This window comes from Pelobates fuscus, chromosome 6, assembly GCF_036172605.1.
Source record: "Pelobates fuscus isolate aPelFus1 chromosome 6, aPelFus1.pri, whole genome shotgun sequence".
Lineage (NCBI taxonomy): Eukaryota > Metazoa > Chordata > Amphibia > Anura > Pelobatidae > Pelobates > Pelobates fuscus.
The window spans coordinates 253719215-253738939 of record NC_086322.1 but is presented as its reverse complement, the minus strand read 5'-3'; the positions used below and the strand labels follow the sequence as shown (position 1 = coordinate 253738939).

Sequence of the window (19725 nt, the reverse complement as noted above, 5' to 3'; positions counted from 1 at the left end):
CTCCCTGTTACACTGTGGATCAATGTGTGTATATGAGTCAGTGTGCTCTGCATAGATCACTGTGTGTGTTTCTTTGGCAGTGTGTGTGGCAGTTCCGTTCATATGTGTGGTGTGTGATTAGAGTGTGTAGAGAGTTCTGTTTCTTTAAATATGGTTGTGCTTTTGTGTATTTGTGTGCAACTGGCTATTTATGTGTATTTGCATGGAACACTCCCTAGTTGTGTGAGTGGCTAATTATGTATGTACATGTGTCTAGTTATGTATTTATACATAAATACATAATGTTCATTTATTCATACATACATGTAAGTAGGTCTAATAAGGTATGTATAAACGAGTACCTATATAACTATAGTGAGATGGTGGCTGAATAAGTAATATGAATGTGACTATGAAGATGAGTGCATTTGAGAGGAAGGTAGTGTGCTAATAATATTTGTTAGTGAGCATATAGCTAAAGGAACACTCCAAGCATTATAATCAGTAGACAGAGCTGCAGTAGTTATGGTGCCGGGTTAACAGAACCCTGGCGTCTCTCGATGTAAGTAGTCAAACCATTTGCTGATGGTTTGACAACTTACCTGTGGTCTTCCAGGCTCCAGGACACCTTTTCTACGAGAGCCGGAAACACTCTTCATTTGCTAAGCCCAACGTTATAGAGTTTTAGCTAATTGGCTGAGGGAGATCAGATAAACAGGGAGATTAGCTCATTAGATTCTAGCTCTCTGTGTAGTAAATTACCAGTAACCATTAACATAAACAGTCAAACAACTAACCATAGGAAGCTATATCAAGGCACTCCAGGAACTATAACCACTACTGTGCACTGTAGAGGTTTTGGGGCATTGAATGTTAATTAAACACATTCACGCACACACACACACACACACACATATATATATAATTGTACACATTAACCACTCATTACGTATTATTTCACACACTATACACATCACTACCCACAAAAAGTATATATGTGAGAGGTAGATTAAATATTTGGGTATGCTTAGACTCGGCTGGGCCTAGAGTACCCAAAATCTAAATAAGTCATCGTAATACACACGTACACAGACTGCAGATTATAAGTGTTCTTGTTAGTCACCGAACCAACTGAGATATTGCACAAAGACATCACAGACTGAATCCTCCTGATAAATCAGGCTGAGAAAAAAACAAAAAAAAAACTCTTATTTGAATTTAGACGACAGATCCTTCTTCTGTCCCCCACTGTCCACCTCCCAACTGCCTTCTGTATTTGGCTCATTAGCATTGCGTGCAGTCTCACTAATGTAAGAGGCCGTCTTCTCTTCATATGGAAAGATATGAACTCCCCGGTGTCACTAAGGGAGATGTGACATTTGACTTTCTCTTCCTTGCGTTAGATCCAAGCTTAACCCTCGCAGTGCCAGAGCAGGTTCAAGTGAAAGCCATTTCTGGTTTGATGCGATGCATGGTTCTTGCTGAAATCGTACGGTGAAACCGTTAACATAATAGATGTGCAGATGGGAAATGGAATAATGTGCTATTCATTTTGGTTATATGGCATTAATCAAACTGTCCTAAGGTCATTCTGCTCTCAGTCATTTGCTACAATATTTCATGGTAGAGAAGTAGTTACATATTGGAAGTAAAAAAAATGTTTTAATTGGAAATGTGTGTGTGTGTGTGTGTGTGTGTGTGTGTGTGTGTGTGTTTGGTGAACGTAATTATTTGAAATGCAAATGATCAAATCTTGACAAATGACATTTCAGATAAAACAAATTAAATATTGATACTTACATTTATATATGTATGTATCAAGGAGAGAGAATGAGGAGAGGGAACGAGAGGGAGAAGGAGAATTTAAAAAGGGGATGGGGTAGAGAAAGGAAATCAGGACATAACAATCAGAGACAGGGAGACAGAGAATTAGGAAAGAGGGGAGAGAAAGCCAGCAGGTGCATTAGCAAAAATAGAATTAGCACATAAGACAGAAAAGAGAGAGTGCATCAGGAGAGGAAGAGGAATGAAAGTGGAGAGGAAAGGGAGCAAAAAAGAAAGAGAGAAGCAAGAGAGAAAGATGAAAAGTATAAGGTGAGGGAAAAAAAGAGATAACAAGGAGAGACAATGAGAAGAGGAGAGAATACAGAGGAGACTACATGAGAGTAAATGAGGGGTTAAAAAGGGGAGAGCGAGGATGAGGGGAGGAATTGAAGAGAGAGAATGAGGGGAGGAATTGAAGAGAGAGAATGAGGGGAGGAATTGAAGAGAGAGAATGAGGGGAGGAATTGAAGAGAGAGAATGAGGGAAGGAATCGAAGAGAGAGAATGAGGGGAGGAATTGAAGAGAGAGAATGAGGGAAGGAATTGAAAAAAGAGAATGAGAGGAGGAATTGAAAAAAGAAAATTAGGGGAGGAAGAGGAGAGAATGAGGGGAGGAAGAGGAGAGAATGAGGGGAGGAATTGAAGAGAGAGAATGAGGGAAGGAATTGAAAAAAAGAGAACGAGGGGAGGAATAGAAGAGAGAAAATGAGGGGAGGAATTGAAAAAGGGAATGAGGAGAGGAAGAGGAGAGAGAGAATCAGGGGAGGAAGAGTAGAGAGAATGAGAGGAGGAATAGAACAGAGAGAATGAAGGGAGGAATTGAAAAAGGGAATGAGGGGAGGAAGAGGAAGAGGAGAGAGAGAATGAGGGGAGGAAGAGGAGAGAATGAGGGGAGGAATAGAAGAGAGAGAATGAGGAGAGGGAGAGGAGAGAGACAATGAGGGTCGGTAGAGGGGAAAGGATGACAAGAGAAAATAAGGTGAGAAACAGAGGAAAGGTCTGATACTAATGTATGTATCAAAAATGTTTAGATGAATGGAACTTACATAGTTACATTAGCTACATGTAATTAATAGACCACAGCATAAAAATAAAAATTGGATTGGCTGAACCACAATTTGCCCACTAATCAAAAAGCCACTAGGTTGAGACTGTATGTCCCATCAAATTGATTACCTGCCTCTACTGGACCTCATCTCCTATCATGCTGAGTTAGATTCTATTTGTTGTGGTTATAAGATTTAAAATATAGATCTGATGTAGCGGAATAGTGAGGCAACCATTTGATAAAACAACTTATGGAATATAAATCCAATGAACATCATCCAGAGGTTGCCTGAGCAGGTTAAAACATTAGTCCACAATAGCTTTATATAGCAAGTTACCATTCAAATGGACACACGAAAATAGTTAGAATGACACTTAATATAGCCCTAAAATCCTAATACAAATTCTTAAATCTCAATAAAGCCATTCATGTTTACCAGAAGCTTTGAAATGAAGATTTTTCATCCATGCTTCTAAATGAGAAGCATTACATTTGACAAAGCAAAGTCTACCAAGCACTGGGCAAAAAGGGGTCAATCTTTATTAGCATCAAAAGACTTTCAAGTTTTAAGGTCAAAAAAATAAAAAATAAATACATTTTAGTATCTATGTTATCTTTTTTTCTTAACATAAAATAAAGAGGACATTTTTGACAATGTTTTGGTTTTCCCAAGGTTCCCCCTCATCTAACAAGTATGATAATTGACATCACTACAGCTTATGAGCTTCAATTCACAGCAAATTTATTGCGTTCACATGATGAATTCTCGGTGACTTACATTGATACCCAGTCTACGGGCACAAACTGCAAACTTGCAAGTGCAAGGAATCATGACGCAGCTTAATAACTATTTATAGTGATAGAAGTAAGAACATATTATTCTACTGTGTACTTCACCTCTACAAAAATTGCATTTGTGTTTAGTACAGTAAATAAACTGGAAATGGGGAAAAATACATCTCTGTTCAGAGAGAGAGAGAGAGAGAGAGAGAGAGAGTGAGAGAGAGAGAGAGAGATCTATAGATATAGACGCACACTATATGGAGTCCATGGAGACCATGCACTCTGCGTTTACAAACATTAGTGGGGGTGGGGGTGTGGGGGGAATGGGTCGTTCTGAAGAGTTCAAGCATGGTAGTGAGATAGGATGCTACCTTTGCAGTAATTTCATGAAATTTCATCCCAGTTAGATCTTCTACAGTGAACTGTAAATTGTATTATTGATAAGTGGTAGTATTTAGGAACAGCAGCAACTCAAAGCAGAAGACCACATCAAGTCACAGAACTGGATCACCAATTGCTGAGGCACATGGTGCGTAAAAGTCCATAACGCACTGCTGATTCCATAGCTGAAGAGTTCCAAACTTTCACTGGCATTGACATCAGCACAAAAAATGTGCGACGGGAGGTTCATGGAATTGGTTTCCATAGCCAAGCAGCTGCATGCAAGTTTCACATCACCAAATACAATGCCAAGTGTCAGATCGAGTGGTGTAGAGCACGTTGCCACTGGACTCTGAAGCAGTGGAAACATGTTCTATGGAGTGATTGACTCTGTTTGGGAGTCTGATGGGCAACTCTGAGTTTGAATGCCAGGAGAATGTTACCTGCCTAACTGCATTGTACCAACTGTAAAGTTTGATAGAGGAGGAATAATGGTATGGAACTGTTTTTCAGGGGTTGGGCTAGGCTTCTTACTTCCACCGAAGGGAAATCTTAGTACTTGTGCTGTCTGGGTCCAAGGACGAAATGCTGCCCTCCTCACCAAAAGCACACCCACCAAAACATTTGTGTAGTGAATGCAGTGTGTGTACTCCATGCAGCATGTGTAGTAAATGCTTTGTATGCGTGTGTATAGTGGATACAAAGTGCTTGTTTGTTTAATGGATGCAGTGTGTGTGTAGTGGATACAGTGTCTGTTTAGAGGATGCAGTGTCTTTGTAGTTTACGGTATGCTGTTTGTGTAGTGGATGCAGTGTCTGTTTAGAGGATGCAGTGTATGTGTAGTGGATGCAATGTGTGTAGTGGATGCAATGTGTGTAGTGGATGCAATGTCTGTGTAGTGGATGCAATGTCTGTGTAGTGGATGCAGTGTGTGTAGTCGATCAAAAGAGGAGAGGAGTTGATGCTGCTGGAGGTGTAACAAGCCCGAAACTGCACATACATAGTGGTACTTGCTAAATATATATGCAAATAGGCGGCCCGTGCCCCATACAGCAGGCTAGTAAAAGTGTACATACAGAGGCAGCAAAATGTAGCCCCTTTCAAAGTGCTGCTTGAAACAATAGCTCTACTACTCCTAATACTTTTGTCCGTATATATATATATATATATGTACATACCAACAGAGTTGTGGTGGGGGAAACAAGTGTGGATGAAAATCCCTTCCACCTGAAGTAAGTGGATGGTTAATACATTGCTAAACACAAATACACACACCAGTCAAGCCATAAGACTTGCTTTTCCCACAGCAATCTCACATTAACAGTGCTCTCACTACTGCAAAGAATTCTGGGTAGGCGTATGCAATTGAGCTCAACAAAGAACCACATTTTTGCCTCATAATTCAACTTCATACATGGATTCCTTGGAGTATGTGTCTGCTGTACACAACAGCTTTGAAACACAACTCAGGAAGAGGAGCAAAGCCAGAGAACCACACAGTGGTTTAAAGCTGTTGTATACAGCAGATACATACTCCAAGGAATTCATGTATAAAGTGGAATTATGAGGCAAAAATTTGGTTCTTTGTTGAGCCTTTTTGCCTACGCCTACCCAAAATTCCTTGCAGAAGTGAGAGCACTGTTAAAGTGAGATTTCTGTGGGAAAAGCAAGTCTTTTGGCTTGACTAGTGTGTGTATTTGTGTTTAGCAATGTATTAACTATATATATATATATATATATATATATATATATATATCTTTGTCTATACTATATGGACTATATATATATATATATACACAATCTAAGGTCCTGCACATGCCTGTCAGAAGTATTTGCCAAGGAGCAATCTCGAGCCTCGAGGTAAACAATGGTCACGAAGGATAGCTCTCACTGGACTTTTCAACCAAGTTCAAATATTTATTGTGAATACAGTCAAATTACATCCATCTATTGTAATTTGACCTTATTCACAATAAATATTTGAACTTGGTTGAAAAGTCCAGTGAGAGCTCTCCTTCGTGACCATTATATATCTTAACACCATATATATCCTAAATACCAGAATTCAGACCTTAGGGAGAGAGGTATCTCTCGAAAGCTTGTCTTTGAAATATTATGTTAGTCCAATACAAAAGGTATCATTGCATACTGCAATACTCTGGTATTTAGGCATCATATATATATATATATATATATACCGCCCTTTAAAAGGCATAATTAAGTAAAATTACAAAAAAAAAATCCTTTTTTTTTTTAGTGGAAAAAAAAGCAAAAGAGAGCTTAATAATAGTTACATCTCACTTTATAACACCTTTATGCATTTCCATTGTGTATCATTAGTCAATGATAATGAAAAGATCAATACGTCGGTCATTTTCCAGATGCCAATATAACATCATCCCTTTATTATTAAGGACCATCAGAAGGATTTGGCATTTAGCGTCATCCAACTGTCGCATGTCTACATAACAAAAAGTAGTATAAATACCTGATAGACCATTCTATCATATACGGAGAACTGCATTGATTTATTAAAATAAATAAAAATAATGATTAGACAATTCTTTGTCCGAGTCTCTACATGCGTGCAATGGCAATAGATTTGGCCTATTTTGAAGCATGGAGTGATACAGTATAATTTTTAAGAATTCGAATATGAGATGGACTATAAAACACAGTTAAGATTTCTTGCAGATCTGAAAGGGTTAAACGTGTTTCCACAGCCGTGTGATTAAAATCCATTGATTTCCAATGAACAGGACACATATTTTGGGCCGTAAAAGCCCATAATCTGTGCGATTTGAGTGTCTAGAGGTTGATCTCTCTCTCGTCTCCAGCTCTTAGCTTCTTCTACTCTACAATGAATAATTAACAGCACTGCCTCCTAATGCTGGGCTTGCATTGATGATGAGGATGGCAGTACAGCCTGTCCTCCTTTACTTCTTCTTCTTCAATGTCACACTATTCGTCTGACTTCCAGAAAGGCTTAACCAGCCCTAGCTGGAAGGTCACAACACAGCTTAATGCAGCCTTTAATTAATGTGTGATCTGCACATTAAGTCGAACCTTTAATTTACATGCCTGCGCTGTTAATCCCACATGAAGGCGTTGATGTAAACATGTTGTGTGTTTTTTTCCATAGCATGCTGTTTTTGAGGAAGTGGTAGTCTCTTATCTTGCCATCTCCGCTAAACCTTTTTTTTATTGCATCTCAGATGACAGTGGGTGGCAGGATCTAAATAAAAAAGTTTGGATTCTTGAACGATAAAATCAAATTATTTGTTAGAAAAAAGGATATAGCACACACACAAACACCCACATACACAGGTAGGTTTAAAAATATGTGCAGATTGTTACACGTACATATATTTATATATATAGTGATGCTTTGTCATTTTTGTTCACTAAAGGACCACTTCAAGTATCATAATTACTACAGTGGAAGTAGTCCGTGTAAGTAGGAGGTGATTGCTCACAGCCAATGAGCTAAGCACTGCACCTCTGTGAGCCAGGTCACTTCTGGCACCATAACCACTAGTGTGTTCCTTTAAATGAAAGCACCCTATTTAAATGGACACACTAAGCACGAGAACCACTACAGCTTAATGTAGTGGTTTTGGTGTGAAGTGCCTTTCCTTGCAGTCATAGACAGCCAATAGCAGAGCTTGCTGTTACAGTCTTGCAATTTTTGCAAAACCAGTGTTTGGCATCCTAATGCACCCAGCATGGGCACGCTCCCCATAGAGGTGTATTTGTATAATGCCTCTCTACGAGGAGATGCTAATTGTGCAGCGATTGCAGCCCATGCACAGTAGGTCCCCCCAATGATGCTCCATGGCAAAGCATCTCAGCCAGGGAAAGAATGGCGCCACAGCAAGAGCAGCTCAGAAACGGATGGAAATTAAGTAAATCTTCTCTCAATGAAGCAGTCTGGATGCATGGGAATTTTAGTTGAACCCTGCAGTTTTGTAGAAAATGCAATGTTTACCCTGCAGGGTTAAACACAACTCTAGTGGCGGTATTCCAGACAGCCACTAGAACCACTTTTTCTGCACTGACCTAATAAAAACTCTCCCTGTGATGTGGAAGCTCATAGAAAATAATTGAATTCATTGCTTTCCTATGTTATGCGCTTGGATGTGTGCATGGTACTTGCTGTGCATCGGATTCCAGTTCGAGAGACAGATGATGTTGAGGGAGGGAGAGCGGCTGCAGCGCTGAGGGTGTCTTGGTGTTGGAGTAAAGGTAAGTAAAAACCTTTTTAATTTTTACTGGAAAAAGGAGGAGTAACCCTTAAACAAACCTGCAAATAGAGCGCCATAACATTAGGGATTAAAGATAGTATATAGTGTTTCTTTAAAGAGGTAGTAAGGTGTTTAGGAATCAGTCAGATATAATTTGGAGAAGCATGCTTTATAAAGTTAAGTGTTAGATAAATAATTGATTTATTGTTTGTGCACTTAAGGAGCACGCCAACCACCATAACTACAACAGTCATGGAAGGTAAGCTAGCACTCTCATCCTATCACTGCCATTTAAGGTTGGCTAGCTATGGACAAAATGCTGAAGTGCATCATTCACATTATCTATGTGGTTACAAAGGGCCAAGTTTCAGGGCCTCTTTTTTTGTTTTTTGTCTTTTTGTCTAACCACTCCAAAATGGTTTGAAAGAAAACGGGGTGAAAATATTAAGACTCCTAGGACCATAACCACTACAATGAACAGTTGTAGTTTTGGTGCTCAGAACGCTCATTTAGCAGGAGATCTGCAGTATTGAGGATTCACAATGTATAAGAGGGACAGGTGGAACAGAAAGCATGGGACTCATTTGAAAATGCAAGATAAGATCTGAGTATTTTCATGGCACGGGAGGAAGTGAAAATAGGGAACAGAAAGGTTTAAGGAAGGCAGTAGGAAATATACCCTGGATGAATCAACGAATCAACAACGCAGGACAGGATATGAACAGACAATAAATAAATAAATAATACTCAAGCATAGATTATTAAAAGACAATGCAAAAAAAGTATAGCAAAATGAGATACAAGGGGCATAACTAGAGTAACACATAACAGAAGCACGCACTTTTGTAACAGCACGTCTATCTCGCCAGCCATACCTTTACATCATTTTTATATCACTACATCCATCGTCCCTCCAAATGTATATTCCCCCAAAAATATTTGACTTAAAAAGATTCATTTTTAGATCAGCAGATTGACTCCACTGATGTAAACCACACCATGCAGTACAACGTTTACCCTTTTATTTTTTATTTTATATATTTTTGTATAAAACACTAAGATAATTTGTCCTTGTTGTGAAAGCATGCATCTTAATATCAGTATTCAACAGAAACCATTGGATTATTTCTAGAAGCAAAACTACCTACCTATAGCAGGCAATAAAGCCCCAACATAAAACAAAAAAATGCAATATAATTTTAAGTAAGGACAGTGTCCAAAATATTTGGTTATTCTTGACTGTTCACATCAATTACTTATATCTTCACACTATGAATTATAAAATAAATACTAGTAAAAAGTGAAGGATTTATTAGGTCTGAAGGGAAACCAGAGTATATACCGTATATATATATATATATATAAAAAAAGTATTAAAAAATAACACTGCTCATTTTTTTTATTTTTTATCAATTTTTTTTCTATATTTGTTGTGTACAGAATTACAAAGACATGTTTACAATGCCCCAACAGCAAGGGCAAATGTGTCAGGATATAAGTTTCAACAATGTAAGGCATTCGAGTATTCTGCACATTATTCATAGAAAAATATAGTCAGGCTATGCGTGCGTGTCTAAGCTAAAAACATAAAGTGAGCTTATAAAAGAAAATCATCCTAGACACGTAGGGTTTATTAAGGGGTCATTCCAAGCACCATGAACACTTCAGTGGTTATTGTGCCTGGAGTCTGTGTGTGCAGTTTTTGGGTTTAAAACGGTACACATACAGAGTATAACCCCTCTGCTGCCAAAGATGTAACTCCACCTCCGTCAGTGTACAGTGTAATAGGGGTGCCATTAGCCACCAGAACAAGAGTTCTGGGCTCACTAATATCAATTCTGTGGATATTCTGTGTGTTAGCCGAAACTCTCAGCCAATGAATAGCTGGTAGGATAGGTGGCAGCTCTGTTGGAGCCCCAATGTTGTCACTGGCCATTGGAGGACCTCCGGCACATGTCGGGCACCCAGGTAAGAGGACATACCACTCCAAAACAGTTTGCCCCATAAAAGGGAACTAGAACCAGGGTACTCCTGGCATAAATACCTCTACAGCGCATTGTAGTGGTTGTGATGCTTGGAGTAACTTTTCCCCTATTCCTGTGAAGGGTCAACGAATGTCCAGATCTCTAATGGCTCTGAACCACCTATAATCATAGTATTTAAACCTGGAAATGGTCATTTTATCTTAGTCATTCCTGGTCTTACTATAGTCTCCTGTAGTATGGATATATGGTTCTCATTCCCATACAGCCTGCTGTACTGGTTATGGTTCCCCACCCCCCTTATAAAAAAATAATATAATTAATCACAAGATTTTAGAATGGTTTGACAACTTATTTGCCATAAGCCTGTGGCTACAGTTCGGCTTCTGGATTCTCTTTGCAGAGCACTCTCACATGCGCATAGCGCTGGATAGGCTAGGATTAGGAAGACATCCGACTTCTCTGTCAGGAGAAGCCTGCATGAGACGCGGGCACCCAGAGCACCCAGGTAAATTGTCACATCATTGTAAAATAGTTTGACAAATGACACTGGGAGGGAGTCAGGGTACATCCGGCATCATACCCACTACACGTGCTTGGAGAAATCTTTAAAGGGACACTATAGGCAACCAGACAACTTCATCTTATTGAAGTGGCTTGGGTAGAGTGCAGGCTTAAGACAACCTCTAGTGGCTGTCTTCCGGTCTCTGTGAATCGACATTGAACATCCTCACGCTTGGACAGTGTCTTGAAAATCCCCATAACAAAACATTGATTCAATGCTTTCCTAGGAGGAAGCACTAATGCTCATGTGGCCACGTATGGTCATTAAGTCCTCCATTGGCTTGATGATGACATCACAGGAGGAGGACACAGAGCCAGCTCTGAGGCATCTCAGTTCTGGAAGTAAAAGAAATATTGGTTCTTATTCTCATGTAGCTTCTCAATCACTAGAACAAATATATAGTGCAAACTCTTGAATGTAAATGGAAACCACCGGTGACATATTCACTTCTGCTAGTGGTTCATTCTATTTTTATTTTTTTTAATTAATTAGAATCTGAAAACAACAATTATGCATAACTCTCTTTTTGTTAGTTTTAATAAGAAAATATTATGCACTAATTCATAGCGGAAATGAATAGCTGTACATTTAAACATATTGACACGTTCAAATATCTCATTGTTTCCAATTGGAAGTGGAAAACATAATATCAATTCTAAGATTTTAAAGTTTTGTTTTTTTTAAACAAAAAACATTCCTCTGGGATCGTGCAAAAAAAATAAAAAATAAAATCATTTTATACACGATGCTCAGTTAAATGCACTTGTGCACATTTTGTGCATGAAGTGTCGCGGATTATGAAGGCGCTTTATGAATAATTGTCATTGAAGTGTCTACAAAATACAAAATGCAGAGATTTGCAAACTCTGGGAAATCTATTGCAAAAACACAGCCATCAGAACTGAGAGCAAATTGCTACACCACCGAAAATTGTACTACATTGCTTAAGGACATGTTTAAACATAAACACAATGTTAAAAAATATGTGGATAATATATTCACTTTAGAAGGTATAGCGGCATATTAAGGAAGCTGGGGATTCAGTATATCCACAGGGCTTCATTTAAAATACTCAAGGCACAGCAATAATGTTTTATTAATAATCTTAGAATGCAAACATAAAATAAATTAGAAACAAAAAACATATATTGAATATTTGTGTTAATATTGCTAAACTGTTGATTTATGCTTTCTGCTAAAGGGACATTATATGCACCCAGACCACTTCAGCTCACTGGAGTAGTCTGGGTGCAGTGTACCAGTCCCACTTAAAGGGATACTATAGTGCCAGGAATGCAAAGCTGTATTCCTGGCACCAGGGCCCAAAGCAGCTGCCTTGTGGGCCCCGCTGCCTCAACTATTTTTTCCCCCACTGGGCTGCCGGCCCGCACATTAAGGAGGCCCACCATGTGGGTATTTGTAAGCAGGGGCCTGGTCACACGCTGTGGCCCTCTAATGGCGCGAACAGGGCCCTTGATTTTCGGCAGCGCTGGGAGAAAGTGACGGCCGCGAGTCACTTCCTCCCACTGTGACTAAGAAGAGGAGCCGCACGGGAGATGAAAATCCCAACTCCCAACAGCCTCAACCTCCAGACTGGACACCGGGGAAACTGGTAGTAAATATGATACCGTAAATGTGCAGTTCTTAATTGTCTTTATGTTTGTAGAATCCATTCACAAGGATCTTGCTTGTCAATAGACTTTTTAAGGAAATGCTTTTTTACTATAAATATTTATAATGGAGGAGGGGACTTGGGTTTGGCATTTTACCGTTTAGGCGTGTGTGAAGGGGGAGTTATGCCATTTGTTAAAAGGTACTGGAGGGTTGGTTTAAAAGTGTAAATGTATGTCAGTATATCTGTGTGTGTATGTCAGTATGTCTGTCAGTGTCTGTGTCAGACTGCCAGTATGTCTGTCAGTGTATGTATCTGTGTCTGTGTATGTCAGTATGTCTGTCAGTGCATGTGTTTGTCTGTGTGTGTGTGTGTGTGTGTGTGTGTATGTCAGTATGTCTATGCCAGTATGTCAGTGTATGTGTCAGTATGTCTGTCAGTGTATGTATCTGTGTCTATGTCCGTATGTCTGTCAGTGTGTGTATGTCAGTATGTTTGTCAGTGTATGCTCTGTTTGTGTCAGTATGTCTGTCTGTGTCTGTATGTCTGTCAGTATGTCTGTCAATGTGTGTCAGTGTATGTGTCTGCATGTGTCAGTATGTTTGTCAGTATGTATTTATGTGTGTGTGTCAGTATGTTTGTCAGTATGTATTTATGTGTGTGTGTCAGTATGTCTGTCAGTGTATGTCTCTGTGTATGTGTGTTAGTATGTCTGGCAGGGGGCAGAGTCCAGGGGCCCTAAGCAAATGGTTGCCCAGGGTCCGGTCAATATTAAAGATGGTCCTGCCTGGCACTGTAGCTCACTCTGCCTCCCCCTTTCCTGGCTCGTTCCCACTTTCCGCTGTGGTAAATAAAGGGATGAAAACATGCTATTTATTTACCTGATCTCAGCAATGATGTCCCTCGGCACTAGGTTACGGCTCAGCCTCCTCTGATGTTACTGACAAAGGGGAGCTAATGTGCATGCATGGCAAGTGCAGCACAGGCATTAGGCCTTCCCCGTAGGAAAGCATATAAAAACATTAAATTAATGCTTCCCTATGGGGAAATAGCTGACGCTGGATGTTTAGCATCAGTTACCTGACCAAAAGTCTGTTAACAGCGAAGAATCACCTCCAGTGGCTGTCTGGTAGAGAGCCACTAGAGGCAGACTTAGTGCTGTAATGTTAACATTGCAGTTTCTCTGGAACTGCAATGTTTAACATTGCAGTGCTAAGTGCAATATGGACACAGCGACACAGCACCCAGACCACTTCAATGAGCTGAAGTGGTCTGGGTGCCTATAGTTTCTCTTTAACATGGCAGGACTAAGGCTGCCTCTAGTGGTTGCCAATCAGACTTTTGGTTGCCTAACTTATGCTGGACATCAAGTCTCAGTTACAGCCCCATAGGAAAGCATCGAAGCAATGTTTTCCTATGAGGAGGGCCCAATGCGCTTGCAGTACTGCCGCTCAAGTGCATGAGCCACTTCCCCAGTTGGATGATGTCATTGGAGGCGGAGCGCCGACCCAGCACTGATGGAGATCGTCGCTGGAATAAGGTAAGTGTTAAAAGTTTTTTTTCAACCCTTTCCATGTGAGGGAGGGGGAGGTGGAGGGCGCGATGAGGGAACGATAGTTTAAGGAATACAAACTTGCATTCTTTATACTACAGAATCCCTTTAATTTAATTGGTGTGATGTGTTGACATTATATGAAATGGGGATAAGAAGTACCGTATTTCACTGTATAATATTCGGTGACATTAGCCTGCGAAAAAACATACAATATTATTAACTAATATGAAAACTGTCGGGAATTCAAAGTAAACTTCAACTTTAAGGCCAAAATAGCGGAACAGAAAGCATAGCTGACTTGGAGAATTTCTCCAGTTTTGCTACTTTGACTTGAAATTTTAAATTTACTTTGAATTCACTTGAAAGTTTTGCCAGTTTTCACTTTAGTACATAACCCTGATAAATATGTGCACTATACAATGATCGCACTACACAATGACCAAACTTTGCATTTCCAAACACCCATTTTTGACACGAATTGGGTTAGCTCTAATCAAAATACTAATTTTTATTAACCCCTTAAGGACACATGACATGTGTGACATGTCATGATTCCCTTTTATTCCAGAAGTTTGGTCCTTAAGGGGTTAAAGTATTAATTCAATCGCAAGGACTATACATTGAGACCTGAAAATGGTCACCTTGCAGACCAATAAAAACCCTACAGTTACTAATAAAAATTAACCCCATCACATAAATCTTTCATGACAGTGTGCGGTACCCAGGAGAAATAATTTTTCTTGATCTCAATTAACAGGCATGTAAGAAGGAAGAAAAGAGAAAATAATTATAAAATTAATAATTATAAAGACTGAGGCTAAAAAGTTGAAGAAAAAAAATTGTAGTCATCACAAAATTCTTTGAGAGCCAATCAAGGCACACACACATCACGCAAAATATTTTAAATGACCATAGCCCTAAGGCTATATTTCTTTATTTATTACTGAACTTTATAAAGCGCCAACATATATAAAGTTGGGGTCTCCGGTGGTAGTGGTTTGGTTTGGATAGCAATGTCTGAACAGACTTAGTGAGTATAGATTGATTCATGTGTGGAATTAGAAGCTTAGGAAATTTGCATTGATTTGTTTTGGTGGTATGGTAGACTGGTGATAACAGTGTAATGGGGAGAAGGCACATATTACTGAGAACGCTTTAAGTATAATTGGAGGGGTTGATTTTTGGTATTGGAGAATATTTGAAAGATGTGAGTGCTGGAGGAGGATTTGGGATCTTACCTTCATAATGCCAGTGGTTCTCAAGTTGCCGGCTACATGGACCCTTTCTCTTGAGTGGTCACTGCTGTTCCTCCCAGATTGGGGACTGTCCTCTGAGCAACGTCCATTAACCTGCAGCTCTTCTCCACCTGAGACCTGAAGTCCTCCAGCAGTCACAGAGCCCACATCTTGCACCCCTAAAAGTCCCACCACAACTGCAGCTGCAGCAGCAGCCGTGCAGGCTGCAGAATCCCTTCCATCTGCCATGCTTACAGCACTCACCCTCTGAACACCCTCAGCCTGCCATGATCTGTGCAGGAATTATTCGATTTTCTAGTATATTATATTTTTTAGGATTTTTCTTTTTCAGCAGGTCTGCAAGCACTTTCCCTCTGAAACAAGATCTTCACATTGCCATGTAACTCTTCCCAAAACCTCTAGTCTATGCTGCAGGGATCCAGATCTGGTGTGGGATAAAGGACAGTGGGTGTGTTGGTCTGGGTTACAGTAGTTCCTGTGGGATAGAATCTGCAGAGTCACTGGTTTGGTTTGATACCACTGTAGGTTGGTGCTGTTTCTCTCAGTCCAGTAGGTTAAATTATTTGTGGCAAAAGCTTCAGATTTATGTGGGGGTCCTATATTAGTGGGTCATTGATTTGGTGTGAAATCTGTGGGACTGCCCCAAAATTGTGGTGGGGTGTTTTTTTGTTTTTAAAATAAGTGATTTGGTGAAGGTGTCTCTGCTATAAGGTCAGTGCAAATGTGCAATATGTGTGCTATAACCATTGAGTCACTGATGGGGTCACTGATCATGGTGCAATATGCATGTTATAGGATCTTTGACACCATGCAAGGTCTGTGCTATAAGGCCTCTGGCATGATGTAAAATCTGTGCTATAAGGTCAGTTATATGATCTGTGCATTAGAAGCAGTACAGTGATGCACTGCTCTATGCCAGCCCCTTTGATATAGGATCGCTAATATTGTATGAGGGCACCGTGCTTGCTGTATGATCGGTGATTTCTTGCAGCTTTGGTCGTGAATCTCTGTTTTCCTGCAAAGTCTTTGCAATGAGCTATGAGCAGAGGCATACTTCCTGCAGTCAGGGCTCTGTGCTGTAGGACAGCTGCTCTGCAATAAGCTCGTATACGTGTCGTGGCTTTTGCTGAAAATTCCAAATCATACTTGAAGCTTCTATAGGGTCACTTTCTATAGGATCATTGCTAGAGACTTCTGGCTTCCACCGTGTCCTCTGTGCAAGAACATCTGCTCTGGGATCTTTGCTGGGCTATAGGAGACCTATAGGTCCATCTGTTCTGAGATCCTTGCTGTGTTATAGGTGCACTGTAGGTCCATCTGTTCTGGGGTATTTGCTGGGCTATATGAGTCCTATAGGTCCATCTGCTCTGGGATTTTGCTGTGCTATAAGTCCATCTGCTCTGGGATCTTGGCTGAGCTATAGGTGTCCTGCAAGTCCACTTGCTATGCAGTAGATGTCCTATAGGTCCATCTGCTCTGGTCCTTAGCTGTTCTATAGGTGTCCTATAGGTCCATCTGCTCTGGGATTTTGCTGTGCTATAAGTCCATCTGCTCTGGGATCTTGGCGGAGCTATAGGTGTCCTGCAAGTCCACTTGCTATGCAGTAGATGTCCTATAGGTCCACCTGCTTTGGGATCTTGGCTGAGCTATAGGTGTCCTGCAGGTCAATATTCTGTGCTGTAGGTGTCCTATAGGTCCATCTGCTGTGGTATCTTGGCTAAGCTAGAAGTGTCCTGTAGATCCATTTGCTGTGCTGTATATGTGCTATAGGTCCATCTGCTTTGGGGTGTCTGCTGTGCTGTAGACGTTCTATCTATAGGTTCCTCTCAGGTCCAGAATTCTTACTGTAGACCTGGTTGCAGCAGGACAGTGGCATATTGCTGCAGCCTCTGCCTAGACAGAGCAGTTTGCTGTCGGATGATTGGGGCTGTAGGTTCGCTGCTGTGCGGATGTTCCCATACAGTCTCTCTCCATCCTCCCTGTGTCTCTCTGGGGCTGGGAGAGCCTCCCTCTTCCCTCCCCTGTCTCAGAGCTGGGACTTCCTCACTCACACGTGCTGCCTGTCTGTACGAGCCGGAGACTACAAGCCTTTAACCCATATCCTGCCGTGACAGGATCACACACAGTGATCAACATTCATTGTGCAGGTTTATCTCATGCCTGGCTTTGGGATATCAAGTGCCTTTGTCTACATGGGTTTTATCTATAGACTAACAAATGTCCATTCAAGCTTGTTAACCAATTAACTCACTATTGTATACAAAATAAACTGGCAACATTGTTTCAGATTAAAATAAAACAATTTAAAAAAGTTAATATCTGAAACCCTGGAGTTTGGTATTCGGCAAAGAGACATCGATCGGGCTGATAACGACTTCAGAGGTTCAGAGGAGAATTGGAATTTGTTTTAAGGTGGCAAGGCTATGACAGCCCATAATACTTCGTGCCATTTAAGAAGGGACAGTTGTATATGATTATGGTGGTTTTTTTTTTTTTTTTTTTTGGGGGGGGGGGGGGGGGGGGGGGGGGAGGGGCGGACAAATGTCCTGCAAATTAAGAGGTAATGCCCATGGGTTAATGCATAGATGGACACTGGGCACTATAACCATGTCATCTCGTTGAACTGTTTAGAGCGCTTGGAGTCATCTGACACACTCCCTCCATTCAGTGCTTAACCATTTGTAAGCAGTTTACACTAAATATGGATCCTTGACATCCCACAGCTCTGCCCAATAATAGAATCAGGACCGGTGCTAGGATTTTTAGTTACACAGGCGAAGATGTATTTTGGTGCCCCCCACCCTCGTTTAAAATAAGGGTCATACAAACACAGAAATAATCATACAGAGACATACAGACACAGACACGTACAGACACACAGGCAGAGACATTCATGCATACAGAGACATGCAGGCATATAAAGACATACATACAGAGGCCTACCGTCATACAGACACATACATACATACATAGACATACAGAAACATACATACAGAGACATCCAGGCATGCAGACACATACATACAGGCATACAAAGACATACACGCATACAAAGACATAGCGTCATACAGACACGTACATATATACAGCGCTACGGAATTTGTTGGCGCTATATAAATAATAAAATAATAATAATAATATATACAGGTATACAGAGACATACAGGCATACAGACACGTACGTACAAAGACATACAGGCACATACATTTGTACATACAGAGACATACAGGCATACAGAAACATACATACAAAGACATACAGGCATACAGAGACATACATACATACATACATACAGAGACATACATACATACAGAGACATACACAATTACAGTTCAATCTTGTCCCCTGGGTGCATGCTGTCCGGCTCCTTGGAGTCCTGTCCTGCAGCCCAGCCCCATCACAGGGCGCCAGCCGCGCTGTGTGGTACACAGGGAGCAGGGATATGATGTCATTCATATCCCCGCCCCCTCCACACAGCCTGCGGCAGTCACCAGGGTAGGTGCGAAAAAGGATCCGTGGGCCCGCCGCCCCCCCCCCCCCTCCTCGCAGTGCGAAAATTGATCCGTGGGCCCCGACCCCCCCCCTCGCGCTTACTCTGCTCGGGCCGGGGCCGCAACACATGGAGGCGGGCACCTGGTCGCAGGGGTTGCAGGGCTGTGACCCCTGCGACCGCGGTATGTATGCCAGTGCATGCAGATGCACACACACTTAAAGGACCACTACAGACACCCAGATCACATCAGCTCAATGAAGTGGTCTGGGTGTCAGGTCCCCCTAGTTTTAACCCTGCAGCTGAAAACATAGCAGTTTCAGAGAAACTGCTATGTTTCACCGAGGGTTAATCCAGCCTCTAGTGCAGTGGTGTATCCTGGTTTTGTGCTGCCCTAGGCAGGACAAAACTCAGGCACCCCCCCCCCCCCCACGCCACCCCCACCCAACCTTTTCCCCGTCCCGCATTCTAAATACACACACACACATTCACTGACAGATACGCATACACTCGCTAACAGAAACACACACACTAACAGACACACTCAGTAACAGACACACTCACACTCAGTAGTAACAGACACACTCACACTCAGTAACAGACACACTCACACTCAGTAACAGACACACTCACACTCAGTAACAGACACGCACTAACAGACACGCACTAACAGACACGCACTAACAGACACGCACTAACAGACACGCACTAACAGACACGCACTAACAGACACGCACTAACAGACACGCACTAACAGACACGCACTAACAGACACACACACACACACACTCACAGGCAAACACACTAACAGACACACACACTAACAGACACACACACTAACAGACACACACACACACACAGACACACTAACAGACACACACTCACTAACAGACACACACTCACTAACAGACACACATTCACTAACAGACACACACACACTCACACTCACTAACAGACACACACTCACACTCACTAACAGACACACACTCACACTCACTAACAGACAC

At 41.2% G+C, this 19725-nt stretch overlaps 1 protein-coding gene across 1 annotated transcript in view; it reads right to left on the bottom strand.

The window, feature by feature from the left end:
• Nucleotides 1-17212, bottom strand: part of LOC134614796 (inactive phospholipase C-like protein 2) — a 152884-nt gene extending 135672 nt beyond the window's left edge. The window contains exon 1 of the mRNA XM_063458952.1: nt 15211-17212. Coding sequence (XP_063315022.1) covers nt 15211-15456 — 246 coding nt within the window. The 5' untranslated portion in view covers nt 15457-17212. The remainder of the gene's footprint in view (nt 1-15210) is intronic.
• Between the last annotated feature and the right edge of the window lie 2513 nt (nt 17213-19725).